General features: G+C 49.7%; 1 protein-coding gene across 1 annotated transcript in view; it reads left to right on the forward strand.

Moving 5' to 3' along the window:
• Mapk4 (mitogen-activated protein kinase 4) overlaps positions 1-13,881 on the forward strand; it is a 49,633-nt gene that overhangs the window by 31,429 nt on the left and 4,323 nt on the right. Inside the window, exons 2-4 of the mRNA XM_032885454.1 lie at positions 6,233-6,377; positions 8,637-8,798; positions 12,892-13,093. Coding sequence (XP_032741345.1) covers positions 6,233-6,377; positions 8,637-8,798; positions 12,892-13,093 — 509 coding nt within the window. The remainder of the gene's footprint in view (positions 1-6,232; positions 6,378-8,636; positions 8,799-12,891; positions 13,094-13,881) is intronic.

Raw genomic sequence — 13,881 nt, forward strand, 5'->3', positions numbered from 1 at the left:
GAGGCTGTCCGTTCTGGGTTTGGATTCTCTGCCTGTCTTATGAGCCCAGTGCTGACATGGTCAGTCCTTGCAGTCTCGTGTGTGAAGTACTAGAGCCCCTCTTCAGGTTACAAGCTGGGGTTAAATCCTAGCCGCACCCCTTGCAGCCTGTGTGACTTATCTTTTCTGTGCCTGTGTCCTTCCTATACAGTAACTATTAGGAGAGCCCCCACCTCAAGCGGCTGTTGCAAGGATGCAGTGAGCTGATGTGTACTATACAGAACAGGAGTCGAAGGAAATGGTAGCTCTTAGTTCGTGTTAGCAGGCGACAGATGTCACACCCCTTAGCTCTCCGACGGCAACCTTGCTAGGTGCAAGTGTGGCTCTCATGCCACCCCTCTGGGTCCTGTAGCCTGTGAATGCCCATCTCACCATGCCTTTGTGCCAGGCCGTTGAGTTCACCAGCCCGCCCACAAGGATGGCTCCCAAGTCCTGCAAGGATCTTAGCATCTATTCCACACCCAGATCTGCCACAGCCCATTGCCCCCAAGGCTGAAAGTCATGCTTCTCTCTATGCAAGGAAACAGGCACAGGAAAGCTAAGTCACATGGGCTGCAAGTGGTGCAGGTAGGATTTAAATACACATGTATATGCACGCACGTGTGTGTGCGCGCGCACACACACACACACACACACACACACACACACACACGCTGGAGGAGGCTATGTCTCCTATCCATATTAACCATGGTTATTTCCTGGCTGTTGTTCCTTTCATATTAACATTCACCATTCCCACTACATGATGCTCTATATATCCTCCACTGGGATTTGACCCATGTTCAGTTCCCAGGATACAGTCTGGAAACTTTTTTAAAAAGATTTATTTATTATATAAATAAATATACACTGTACTTTATATAAAAGTACACTGTAGCTCTGTTCAGGCACACCAGAAGAGGGCATTAGACCCCATTACAGATGGTGGTGAGCCACCATGTGGTTGCTGGGAATTGAGCTCAGGACCTCTGGAAGAGCAGCCAGTGCTCTTAACCGCTGAGCCATCTCTCCAGCCCACATTCTGGAAACTTATAATTGAGAAAGAGAAGCTATTAGAGTCCTTTAAATCCTGTTAGAGCCCCTTACATCCTATTTTGGCCTGGGAACAGTGGCCACATTCAGCATCTACTCAGGAGGGGAAAACAACCTCCCTACCCTATTCCCCATCTACGCACGCACCCACAGAGGCACGTGCGCACGCCGCATCGCACAGAACCCGAATGCATGCGCACATACTCAGTGCGGGGTGGGGTGGGGTGGGGGTGGCTGAAGTTTCATTCATGGGTAGGATAGTCCTACGCACACCTGATGGTGGATTAGTGGCCGTCTCATCATTAAAGGGTTTGTTAGGCTAAGGCAGGGGAGACACGGAGCGACAAGCAGACCTGGTACCGGAGGGCCCAGTGTAGCTCGCTGGACCAGTGCCAGCCCCTGCTGTTAGAGCAATATGGATCCGGGCTATTCTGAGTCCCCACACCGGCACAGGGAGGGCTGGCCCCTGCTCCCCGTGGGAAGGGAACACTCAGAGCCTTAATTATACCCTGTGTCTAGATCGACTGGGGCCACAATTACACTCTGCAGAGGGCAGCTGCTGCTAGACTGCTTCCCAAACACTTTGAAGCCGTTGAAAGCAAAACCTTCTATGGGTTCTACACACTCAAAAAGCCGGCAGATGGCCTGGTGGGAGGAGCAGCTTCAGAAGCACGCGCTCTACCCGGCTACCAACCCTGCTCGCCCATCATGTCTCCAGAGCCCTTGCCCGCTGAAGGCAGGGAGAGCAGCAGATGAGAGCATACAAAGGAGCATCCCTGGCCCTGCCTTATGCACACTGAGAAGGCTTCAGGGAGCCCTGCCTGGGTGTGGGCTTCCTGTCTTCTCAGAGAAATGGTGCCGCACAATCCCCACGGCAACCAGGTCCCAGCCTCGACCCCTGCCTGCAGAGAGTGCCCCTCTTGCACTAGTGCATGTCACCCCTTCAGCCAGCCCCACAGTGCACAGCTGCCCAAGACACAACTCAGCTGAGGACAGGCTTTTCTAGATGGAGCCACAGCGTGGAAGACCTCCTTTTCACTGGTTTATGAGCTTTGCTGATAAATCAAGTCCCATGCCTAGATATTTGGGAGTTGTTTGTTTGGTTTTTTTTTTGTTCTGTTTTGTTTCTAGAAAGTTCTGAATGTCACCCCCGCACCTCTCCACAGACTCCTCTTTTGGATTCAGATCTCCAGTATGGTGTGATGGGCACCCCCAGGCTTCCACCGATCAGCTCTCTAGGGTTTATTCAGGCGGGATTCCCTAGCCCTGGTGTCTACCCCTTAGACCCAGGAGTGGAGCCCCTGTTTGTTCCCACCTAGAGCCAGGCCCTGTTTGTCCCAGGTCTTCTCTTGTTACAGGGCTTAGCAGAAGACACAGGAACTCTCCAAACCCCTAGTGCCCAGGAGCTCCTGATTATTCCCCTCTATACCTTTCTTTGTAAAGACTTTGGGGGCCCAGCCTCCAAAAGGAAATCGCTTGGTTGTCACTAGTCCGGCAGGTTGTTGGTTTTATTGCAAGGTAAAGAACTGTCTTTAGCGTGTGTCACAAACTGGTTCAAAACTGTGGCCTACGAGTAATCCTGTCCCAGCAAATGAGCAAGGGGTTGAGAAGGAAGCCCTATGTCCTCACTGTTCCCCTAGTCCCTGCAATGAGGTAGATTACTTCCAGAACATTCTCTCCCATACAAGACTGCTTATTGAGCCAATAAGCAGTGGAAACTCTTAAGCCACCTTCCCAGTGGGTACTGCGCTTTACCTTTCTGACAGACTCACCCTCCGGCAAGAAAACAAAACCAAGTAAAGAGCCACTACAAACACGTTAGCTTGTCCCTGTGGTTTTTAGGATCACAGGCATCTACTGTACACATGACAAGGGTGACTTTCTGATGCACTGTTCTGAGTGACAAGAGTCAGGCTAACGGCTACAAACTGGTCCCACTTATGGTATCGTGTTTGAGGTAAAACCAGAAGACTGGGGAGGTCGTAAATACTTGTCAGCTCAGCACACGGGAGCAGGAACGTTGGGAGTTTGAGGCTGGAGCTGGGGAGATGGCTCAGTGGTTAAGAGAACGTGGATTTGACTCAAGCAACGCCGTGGTGGCTCACAACCGCTAGAACTCCAGTTCTGGGGATTTGATGTCGCCTTTCTAGTTTTCATGGGCAATAGGCACTCACTTGGTGCACATGAATATATAGGGAAACAATAGTTGTGCACATGCAAATAAGATATGTGTTTCTTTGAAAAAAGTAAAAAAGGGGCTCAAGGCCAACCTTCATAGTACCCATCACAGCGAGACTTTGTCAATAAATAAATATATTCTTTAAAAAAAAAAAAAAAAGAATTACAGAAACCCAGGAGAACAGAAAGAATTGGTTGCCAGGGCTTGGCCCTAGAGATGGCCAGAAGAAGATGGGATGGAAGTGTTGGAGGTCGTGAAATACCAAGGTTAGGAGGGTAGAGACATCTTTGACAAAAAAATCATAGAAGCGGAGGCTGGAGAAATGGCTCAGCCTTTGAGCTCTCCGGCTGCCCTTCCAGAGGACTCAGGTTCAATTCCCAGCACCCACATGCTGGCTCACAACCCTTTGTAACTCTAGTTCCAGGGGATCCTATGCCCTCATCTGGTCCCTATGGGCATTGCACAAACGGGCTGTTCCTACATACATGCAGGCAAAACACCCATACAGGTAAAGAAAAATTAGGAGGGAAAAATACCCCATAGAACCACACACTGAATGGGCAAATTGTACTGCATGAAAATCACATCACGGTAAACCTGACTTTTAAAACAGGTAACTGCTATAATAATTTCACTCACTAATTCTTTTCGGAACGAGGGAAAAAATGAAAACTATCAACTTACATAGCCTCCCCCTCCTGCCTTTGAAAGCAGGAATTGGAACTAAGCACAAAGTCGAGTATGTTGAAGACAAGGGCTAAGGAGGCTGACAGCTGTCTCATGGTGAAGGGGCTCAGGCCACACAAGCAGGGCAGCACTCCCTTAGCCCTCCTGTCAGTCCTTCCTAGTGTTAGTCATGTTTCCAATGAGACGGACACCAGGCCAGGCAAGCTAGGAGCAGCTATGGAACAGGCCAGAGCTGCTACTCATGAGGGGCATGTCATCCAGTGCTCTTAGGGAAGGGGTGGGGTGACTCTCTCAAGTGTGTTAGCCAGGTAGGGCCACACACACATCTGAGGACATCCATCCAATGGATATGAGAGGAGAGTATGGGCAGGCAGCCTCTAACACTGCAAGTTAGACGTGAAGGCCAGGCTGGACATGTTTTAGTCATTTCTAGCTAAGGTGTATCCTGAGGTAGAGAGGAAAATGAAGTCAGGTTGACACAAAACTAGCTACTATAATGTCCTCAGAAGTCAGTCTAGCTGGAAATAGCATCAGGTCCCACAGGGAGAGCTCAGTGCCACCAGAGTGTCCCCACTTGAGACACTAGTACCAAGTCCCAGTCTCTGGAACTTTTTGACCAATCAGCTGTCAATCCAGGTTTCCATGACCTCTCTTTGGGTTGGTTCCTTTGGTAGAGTCATTCACAGAACTCAAGGGAGCACAGATGAGCAGATACAGTGAGGTGAGTTATGGGAAAGAGACATGGCTCTGGCAGGCCTTTCTCTGGGCCTCCAAGGAAGCCCCCTCTCCAAGACTTGTCCTGTGGACTTTCGAGACTTCATTGAACAATCACAGCTGAAATGTATACAACCAAGGAGAAAGGAGACCAGTTTAAAAGAAAGAAATTTAGGGGCTAGAGAGTTGGCTCAGATGTTAACACTGACTGCTCTTCCAAAGGTCCTGAGTTCAATTCCCAGCAACAACATGGTGGCTCACAACCATCTATAATGAGATCTGGTGCCCTCTTCTGGCCTGCAGCTGTACATGCAGGCAGAATGCTATATACATAATAAATACATCTTTAAAAAAAAATGTAGACCAAGAGCTCACAGAATGAGTGGAGGGCCTGGGTTCTTCCCAGTCTCTCTGTTTCCCTTGAAAATGAGAAACACCCTATGGACAAAGATAGATCCGAGAATGTCTTTATGGTCAACTTCAAGATGGAAAGGGGCAGGAAAATTGGGGCTGCTGCTGGTTGCCATGGCCTGATTTGAGAAAGGAAGTAGGAGCCAGGATCGAAACCCCAGATCACCACGACAAAAGCATCTTCCTCAGCGTTTCCATTTCCCACCGGTCATGGGCCCACTCTTCAACGTTTGGTCAACCAGTGCCAAGGCTGCAGGGTACATGGGCTTCTCATTTTTTTGTCTGCTTTGACCTGAGACTGTGATACTTTTTATATCAGAATAAAGAAAAATTTGGGTGCCAAGCTGAAAGCAGGAGCAAATATCAAGACCAATCCCAGAATTTCCCATGGACCCCTTGGTCTTAGCTTTTACCTACAAAAGAGTTCGTGCTTTTCCTTCAGTGAGGAACTATTCCGGAAAATCCATGTACACGTTTCACATCAGGACCAGTTTCTGAGTTACACAGAGGACAACGTCTTCTGTGTTTCCTGAATATATTTCTCTGTTTATACATGAAAGGCCATTGTCATGTACAGTTAGGATCAGTTCTATCCCAGGCTATATATCATAATATAGTCACCCAAATCAGCCAAAACACCTATCCCTCAAAACTCAGTAGAATCCCCAGCATCCCCTGGTCCTAAGGAAGCCCTAGCTGCCCTGTGGCTTAGGGCTGCTTTGGTGGTGCATCGTTTAACTGTATTGGTTAAGGCTCTTCTTGTTCTCATCTGGGGACTGGGTTTGGGGCGGTGTTAATTCCCATCACTAGTATAAGCATCACTGGCTTAACTTCAAATCAACGCTGCTTCTCAGAGTCATCCATTGATCGCAACCCCCATGATTCATAATGACGGTTGATGGCAGCAGTGAACTTGAACATGACTCCCAATAACCAACGTGGGCAGACTTGGCTATATCTCAGGGGGTGTGGAAAACATTCCTTCCAAAAATATTGATGCCCTGGACCCCCCTCCCTCCCACAAGGAAGAGTTCCAGGACCTCGTAAGTTCCCCACAGCTATTATCACAAGCAGACAGGATACTGAAAGGAGCTCTGATTCTCTCTGGGACGGGAGGGGGGCAGCATCTGCAGATCTCTGGCCGATAACATAGGGGACTTTCTCTTCTAGGGTTATCTGTCGGAAGGGTTAGTGACAAAGTGGTACCGCTCTCCGCGACTGCTCCTGTCCCCGAACAACTACACGAAAGCCATCGATATGTGGGCAGCTGGCTGCATCCTAGCGGAGATGCTCACGGGGAAAATGCTCTTCGCTGGTAAGTTGCTAGCCAAGGCCATGTGCTTCCTTCCCAGTGTTGTTCAAATGGCATGTGAAATACCCACCAAGACGAAAACATGCTTTTGCTTAAATGACTTTTTTTTTTTGCTTTTTATTCTTCTTGTAGATATAGTACGTTGTAGTAGTGTATCTCATACAAAAATCCCACAAAAGCCGAATTAGCCCCATGAGCACAGGACTTCACCACTCTACTAGCCATTTTGCTGTGGTCTGAAGCCACCACCTCAGTGTAGTGCTATTAAAAAATGAGGCTCAGGGAAAATTGCTCCGTGGGACTCCTGGGCTGCCGGAATTCCCTTACCCTTAGCCATGTGAGGATATAACAAGAATGCAGCCTTTATGAGAAGCAAACCCTTCACTGGTCACTGAATCCACCAATGCCATTATCTGGGAGCTCTCAGCCTCCAGAACTTCAAGAAATAAATGTCTGATGTTTAGAAGCCATTCGGTCTAGGGCATTTTGTTCTAGTAGCTCACATGAACTAAGTCACACTCGTACTCAGAATAAATGCTAACACCGCCACTCAGTGTTTCCAGGCCCTTCCCCTTCCCTCTCTGGTAATGCGTTCCCTGTCCTGTGGTCCCACCAACTAACCCATTGCTTCCCTAATCCAACAACTCCCACTGAAGCCCCTGTCCTCCATTATGGCTCCGCGGAAGCCCCCAGCAGTCGTCCGTACCTGCTGGCTCTCCCGAGGCACTTCGCCCCCATGTTGTTCTTGCTCCATGCCTGCAGGAGCACGTGCTGTCTCTACTTAACACTTCCCCAGCTTTTCCTCACCCCTGTCACTCGCTCATCTCCCTTTATCATTTTGCATTGCTGTGACAAAATTCCCTGATAGAAACAACCTAAACTTTGACTGGGCTTCAGAGGTGTCAGCCACCGTTCAGCTGGCTGCAGTCATTCAGATCTGTGGCAAGGCAGAAGTGTCATGGTGGGAAGGTGATGCTGGGGAGAGCTGCACACACACACACACACACACACACACACACACACACACACACACACACACTCGGTCACCATAGCAGGAAACTGACAGGTGTGGCACTGGAGCAGCTGTGAACTTTACATCCTCATCCTCAGGCAGAAGCCTCAGAGATACGGGGGGCTGGTGAGGGCTTTTGAAACCTCAAAGCCCACCTCCAGGGACACGCCTCCAACAAGGCCACACCCACTCCAACAAGGCCACACCTCCTCATCCTTCCCAAACATTTCCACTTCCAGGTGACTAAGCATTCAAACTTGAGAGCCTATGGGAGCCATTTTCATCATCAGTACAACTATTGAATGAATGAGTGAATGGATGAATGAATGCTTGGCTCTATCCTGTCCTACTGCTTCTCCTCCAGAGCTGACAGAACCCACCTTCCTCCCTGTGCCTACACAGGGAATGAGCTCAAAAGACCTTCCAAACTCAAATGTGGTTCCCTATTTTCTTGGTCCTGAGAATTTTCTGGATGAGCTCCTCCTCTGTGGAAACTTACCAAGAAGGCTCGCCCTAGCCTTGTAATTGTTTCCTTCCCCAGCCTTGTGGAGAGTGTGCAAAGCCATAGCCTTGCTGCTCCCGTGGCCTCAGCACCAGGTGGCTCAGTCCTCATGAGATACCTGCTCCAGAGATGGCAGATGCTGGCGGAGTAGATAAACCTCAGACAGAACTAGACAAGTTACTGTCCTCATGACCGTGACAAGACACTTGACAGAAACACCTCATGGAAGCTATTGCTGGCTTATAGTGTTGTGTCAGGGAAGGGAGGGCTTGGTGGATGAAGCGTGGTGAAGTTCAGTGCTAGTGGGAAATCTATTGCACGGCTGGTTCACATCTCAGTGGTGCACAGGAAACAGAGAACTCAAGCCACAACCAGAGCTACTGACCGCCAGGTCTTCCCCATTTGGCCTTTGTGAGCCAGGTAAGCTCTATGTCACAAAAGTCCACAGTCTCCCAAAGTAGCACTAACCCATTGGGGTCCAAGTGTTCAAATACATGAGTCCCTGAGCGACATTTCATGGGCAACTAAACCATGCATTTAGCAAAGCCAGCCCCAGAAACAGCAGTACTCTGCAATGGCCACATGGCAAATTAGTGGTGCAGTGAATATTAGACCCCAAGTCCCTCGGTTCTGAGTCCAGTGCTGCCCACTATTCCCCTGGCGTCCTCTAGTCAGCCGGGGCTACTGTGGAGCCTCCCCATGTATGGTCCAGGGAAAGAAGTCACCCATGTGGCATTTGCCTCCCCAGGGGCTCACGAGCTCGAGCAGATGCAGCTCATCCTAGACACCATCCCCGTAGTCCGGGAGGAAGACAAGGAGGAGCTGCTCAGGGTGATGCCGTCCTTTGTCAGCAGCACTTGGGAGGTGAAGAGGCCGCTGGGTAAGCTACTCCCGGATGTCAACAGTGAAGGTAATGCACTGGAACTCCATCCCAAGAGGCTGGGCTCTGGCTTTAATGTCAGGCAGGGGCAAGGGCGGTTCGTCCTCTATCCAAAGAACGGGATGATGTCTAGGATTCCGACATCAAGCGCCCCTGGCAATGGGTGCAAGAAACCCCTTGCTGTTTCTCCTGGCTATGAGCTCAAAAGAGTTTCACGATTTAGAACACTAAGGTGTATAGATTTGGGGACTGGGAGTTCACAACCTGTAAGGAATATATAAATATTTTAAAGATCAGAAGATACCTGAAATTCAAAAGAAGATCCAGGCAGCAAGCAATTTGGATAAGGAATAGTCAACATGTGCTTTCAGAGTGCAGGTTTTGGCCACACAGCAGCCTCTGAGGCAGTCACTAGAGGGACTGCATGTTTTACTCTCTGCCTGCCTCCCTTACTGGAGACATGATACAGTATAAAAAATGCCATTCTCAGTCTCAGGGCTAGACGGATGCTCGGCTCCCACTTCCCAGTGACTAGCTGTGTCGTCGCGACTTGAACAGAACAGCTTCCTAACTGTAAAATAGGTGTGGTAGTTCCTTAGAGCATGTGTTGGTCAGCATTCCCTGACTGACAAAATACATGAGAGACATAAAGGAGAAAAGGTTCATTTTCGCTCACAGTTTCTGAGTTTCAGTCACCCAGCCCCCTTGTGTATGGGTCTTTGGGAATCAGGGCATCAGGGCAAAGGGAAAACTGGTCACTTTGTGAGCCAGGAACAAGAGGAGGGAGGAACAAACCTAAGAACATGAGCGAGTGGCAACCAACAGGACACACCCCTGAGGAATACACCCTAGGGAACCACTTCGTCTAATCCGACCTCATCACCTCCTCTGACAGCCTATTCAGTTATGAACCCACGGATGGATGGACTCACTGGTGAGGTCAGAGCCCTCCCACTCCACCACTTTTTAGTAGATAAATTATATTCTGATACTCTCAGACTATCAATGCTCTAAGGACCAAGCCTTCGACACTCATCTTTGGGGGGGCATTTATTTCCAATCCAAACCACAATAGGTTGGTGGTGACAGATAAGTAATGTGAGCTCAGGCCTGTGGTGTAAACGAATTGCTCTGTAGGTTGTATGTGCTATGTCATCGGTGGGTCTGTCATGTAGGTGGGATTCAACCTCAGCCGATTTTAAGGGGGATCCGAGATCCCAATGGCTTGAGTAAGATTGACTTCTTATTGAGAAAAGACGAAGATGCAGTTGTTCTGTTCCATAATAGTCTGATGGCAAACATAGGGGCCAACACAGTGGGCTTGCTCTACAAGGTCACCTCAGGCACTGGGACAGCCCTTCCAATGCATGTGGAAGGCTTAGCATGTGGCCCTCCTTCCCCAGAGAAAGGAGGGGAAATGGAGCCAGTGGCTTAACTCCAGGAGTTCTGGATCTTGATTTTGTTGCCCATCTCCTTCCTCTCCGCAAGCAGCCACACCCAGCAGCCCTCGCTGAGGTAGCTCTGAGAGAGGTGGACACTACCTCCAGACAAAATCATTAACAAATACAAGGCCCTTCACCATGACCAGTCAACATTTGTTAATCCTCTGAAGCTGGGAGAGTGAATTAGGGACAAGAGTTCGAAGGGACATAGGCATGGTCAAGCCGAAGGAGCAAGAAGAGCCCAGAGTCTATATGGGCTTCCACAATCCAACTTCTATATCTGTACTTGACCCCAGAGCTGACAAACACCCCTTCAAGGCTTGCTAGCTTACCTCCCACCGTGAAGCTTCAGCTAGTGTTTCCCTAGTATGCCTCTTGTCTTCAGAAGTAACCCCAGCAACCGCTGGTCTTGTGGTGAGAAAGCATCAGGAAAAAGAGCCCATGGTGGCCTTCAGCTTCATCCCCTTTAACTGTGTATTCAAGGTTTCCAAGCCAAGAGAAGCCAAAGAATTGCCTGGTTGTACCCTCAAAGGGTACAAGAAACTCCAGGTGACATCATCTCTCAGCAGCTTGAGTGACCATCACATGACAGTTGAACAATCCAGGGAGGCAGGACCTGATAGTACAAGTGGGTGTGGTACGTCTAGTTTGGTAGAATACAAGTAAATACATCCAAAGGGGAAAGTCTGGTTTAAAAAAAAAAAAAGACAAAACTGATGTAGGAACAGATAGAAGGGATCCTGGGTGAGGAGCCGAGTCCTACCCACCTGCCAGAGGGAATCTTTCCAGTATGCCTGAGGCTCTAAGAACCCTGGATGGGCTACAGTGGACGAGAGGACGGTTCTCATTGTTCAAGAAATGTCTTCAGCTATTTAAGGTTGAATGGCTCTGCCAGGACCAGCCCCTCAGATCTGTTTTCTAAAGAAAGTGTTCAAGGCCACCCTGGGCAAGCACATTCAGCAGAAACCAAGCAGGCTTCAGAGACTCCTGTAGGAATGTGGGTCTGTGGTTGGGCTTGAAGCAGGATACATATATTAGTCCAGAATGGCCGCAGTCATAAGCCACCCTCAACGCAGGAGAGTCTCGAAGAAGCAAACCAATGGAATGCTATGAGAAAGGGTACAAAGCCATTATCTTAAAACAAAGACCAATCACAGGACAGAGGGGTCACGTTGGTTCAGGGGGCCAGTGCCAGCAGAGCTAAGCCCAGGGGTGAAGATTAAGGGGGAGCAGATCTAGGATTGATAGAGGAGAGACTTCTCTGTCTTTGAGCACTGGTTGGAGACTGGGCTGTCAGGGAGAGGGACAAGAACAATGTCACCCCTGTCAGGGGAGCAGCCTGGGTTGGCGCTTTCCCCTCCCAACTTCACTGGCCTCTCTTGAATATAGCAGTGAGCATAGAGGTTTGGTGCTCGTTTGCTTTTCCTAAAGGCCATGGGTAGCATGTGGGACTGAGGAGAGGTCCCAGAGAGGAAAGACTTGCTGTACCCTGCCCAATCTGTGCAGTCCCGAGCAGTTTAAGGTGGATCTTTTTTCTGGCTCTGCAGCCAGAGACCCTCTGAGCATCAGGGGGTGCTCAGAGTCTCTGCTGCTTAACTGATCTTTCAGCCCGGGGTCATACAAGACCATTGCATCCTCTTGGGAAGCCGCTAACCTTCCAAAGTCACTGATTTTTACATTGTTGGTGATGTTTCCTGACAAGAGATCCAGGGCTGTTATGAGGGGCCATTTCGGTTCAGTTTGAAGATCTGTGAGAATAGATACCCCAGTCTTGGAGTTCACATGTGGGCTAGAACATGAATAACCGAGGCTCAGATGGAGCCAGTAAAATTTACGGGGTGAGAAGCTCTACGGATCCCCAAGCCAGGCCTTGAGATAAACCAGGGCACAGCCCTGCTCAGGGGGATGCACGTAGCTCCTGGGTGCAGGATGCTGTACAACCAGCATACCTCAGACAACTAGCAGCTGCTGAGGGCTTCATAGACTGTCATACATGTTGACAAATGGCCACTGTTGTGACAAGGCTCCTGGCCTTTCCTACTCGGCTGCCACCCAGAGTCCCCTGCATCTAGTCACTGGTGGGTAGCTGACGAGCACAGGAGGTGTCCGCTAAAAAGAGTGCTTGGTGTTTCTGAGTATTGATTAAGTCACCTGTCTCTGTGAGAAGTCCAAGGGTGACATACTGTAGAAAGAACTCTGTCCTCAGACTGGAGGTGTGGCATGGGCATCCTCTGTGCCGCCCTCTCCCTCCACACACCTCCACACTCATCTTTCCCATCCGGGCTTTCTCCTATGGGCTCCTACCTCTCCTCAACCCAGTCAGAGGCAATATGTTTGAATACCCTGAATCCCACTCCTGTGAGCTGTCCCTGATGTTGCCAGGAGGATCCCAGTGGAACTGAACATCTGTGTCTCAAGAATCACCCCTTTCTGTCCCCAACCCCTGTGTTTAGAGCAGACTGGTATAAGGCAGACTGTGGCCTTAGGCTCCTCTGCCCAGCAGTGAGACCCTCAGCAAAGCCACCTTATCCATTTGCAACCCTGTTTAGTTCAATTGCAAAATCAAGAAGCAGTTTCCTGCAAACACAAAGTCACAGGCGCCAGGGACTGTCCCCACGCTGAGAGCCCTTCTCAGCATGACAGGGACAGCGCATGAGCTTTACGGCCTTTGCTCCCTACAGCCATTGACTTTCTGGAGAAGATCCTGACCTTTAACCCCATGGACCGCCTAACAGCCGAGATGGGGCTACAGCATCCTTACATGAGCCCGTATTCGTGCCCCGAGGATGAGCCCACCTCACAACACCCCTTCCGCATTGAAGACGAGATCGACGACCTCGTACTGATGGCTGCCAGTCAGAGCCAGCTCTCCAACTGGGACAGGTGGGTGTCCGGGGCTGGCGTCCGGAGCCATGTTCCCCTGTCCTCTTGTTTCCCTTTGGCCATTGAGTTTCCATGACCTCTGTTTCTCATTTTATGTATTGCACTGGGCACGTTTCCCAGGTTAGTTCCCTGCCTTTCTCCTGTCCCCAAACATTCGGAGTAACTAGCCATCTGGGTGAGTCAGGCACTTCCATTCCCCAGAACAATGCCCCCAGCTTTCCTTGATACCCTGAGACCAGTGAACACTTGGGCACACGGGGCAAGTGTGAGTAAGTGTCTGCTGTAACATTTCATGAACAGGCTGGATTTTTTTTCCCCTACAGTATGCTAGGTAACCCACCCTACCACTGAACACTTTCAGTCATGATTTTGCCCTTGGAAGGTCAACGGTGACAACGCAAAGCAAGGAAACAGTGCACAATTCCCTGTCGTGAAACAATTCTCACTTTGCACATCCTTCGCACCTCCCGAGGGTATCATTGACAGAGGCCGTGTCATTATTACTGTCCAGGAGAAAGTCACAGCATAGTGAGGTTAAGACGTTGGCATCATGCTACACAGCAAACCCATGTAAAGCCATCCCCAAAATGTATCTGTGTCCCACACTTAAGATCTTCAATGTTGTGCTTCACTTGGCTTCGGGACCCTTGGCAAGAGTCGGTATTGGAGACACGGAGATGTTTAAACCATTGCCGCAGGAGTAGCACTGATCTCAGATCCTTTCCTGTCCTGGCTCTCTCAGATCAGGCACTGGGGCACCACCATCTGCTAATATCTGGAGGCAGCCC

The sequence above is a fragment of the Rattus rattus genome, chromosome 15 (assembly GCF_011064425.1).
Source record: "Rattus rattus isolate New Zealand chromosome 15, Rrattus_CSIRO_v1, whole genome shotgun sequence".
Classification (NCBI taxonomy): Eukaryota; Metazoa; Chordata; class Mammalia; order Rodentia; family Muridae; genus Rattus; species Rattus rattus.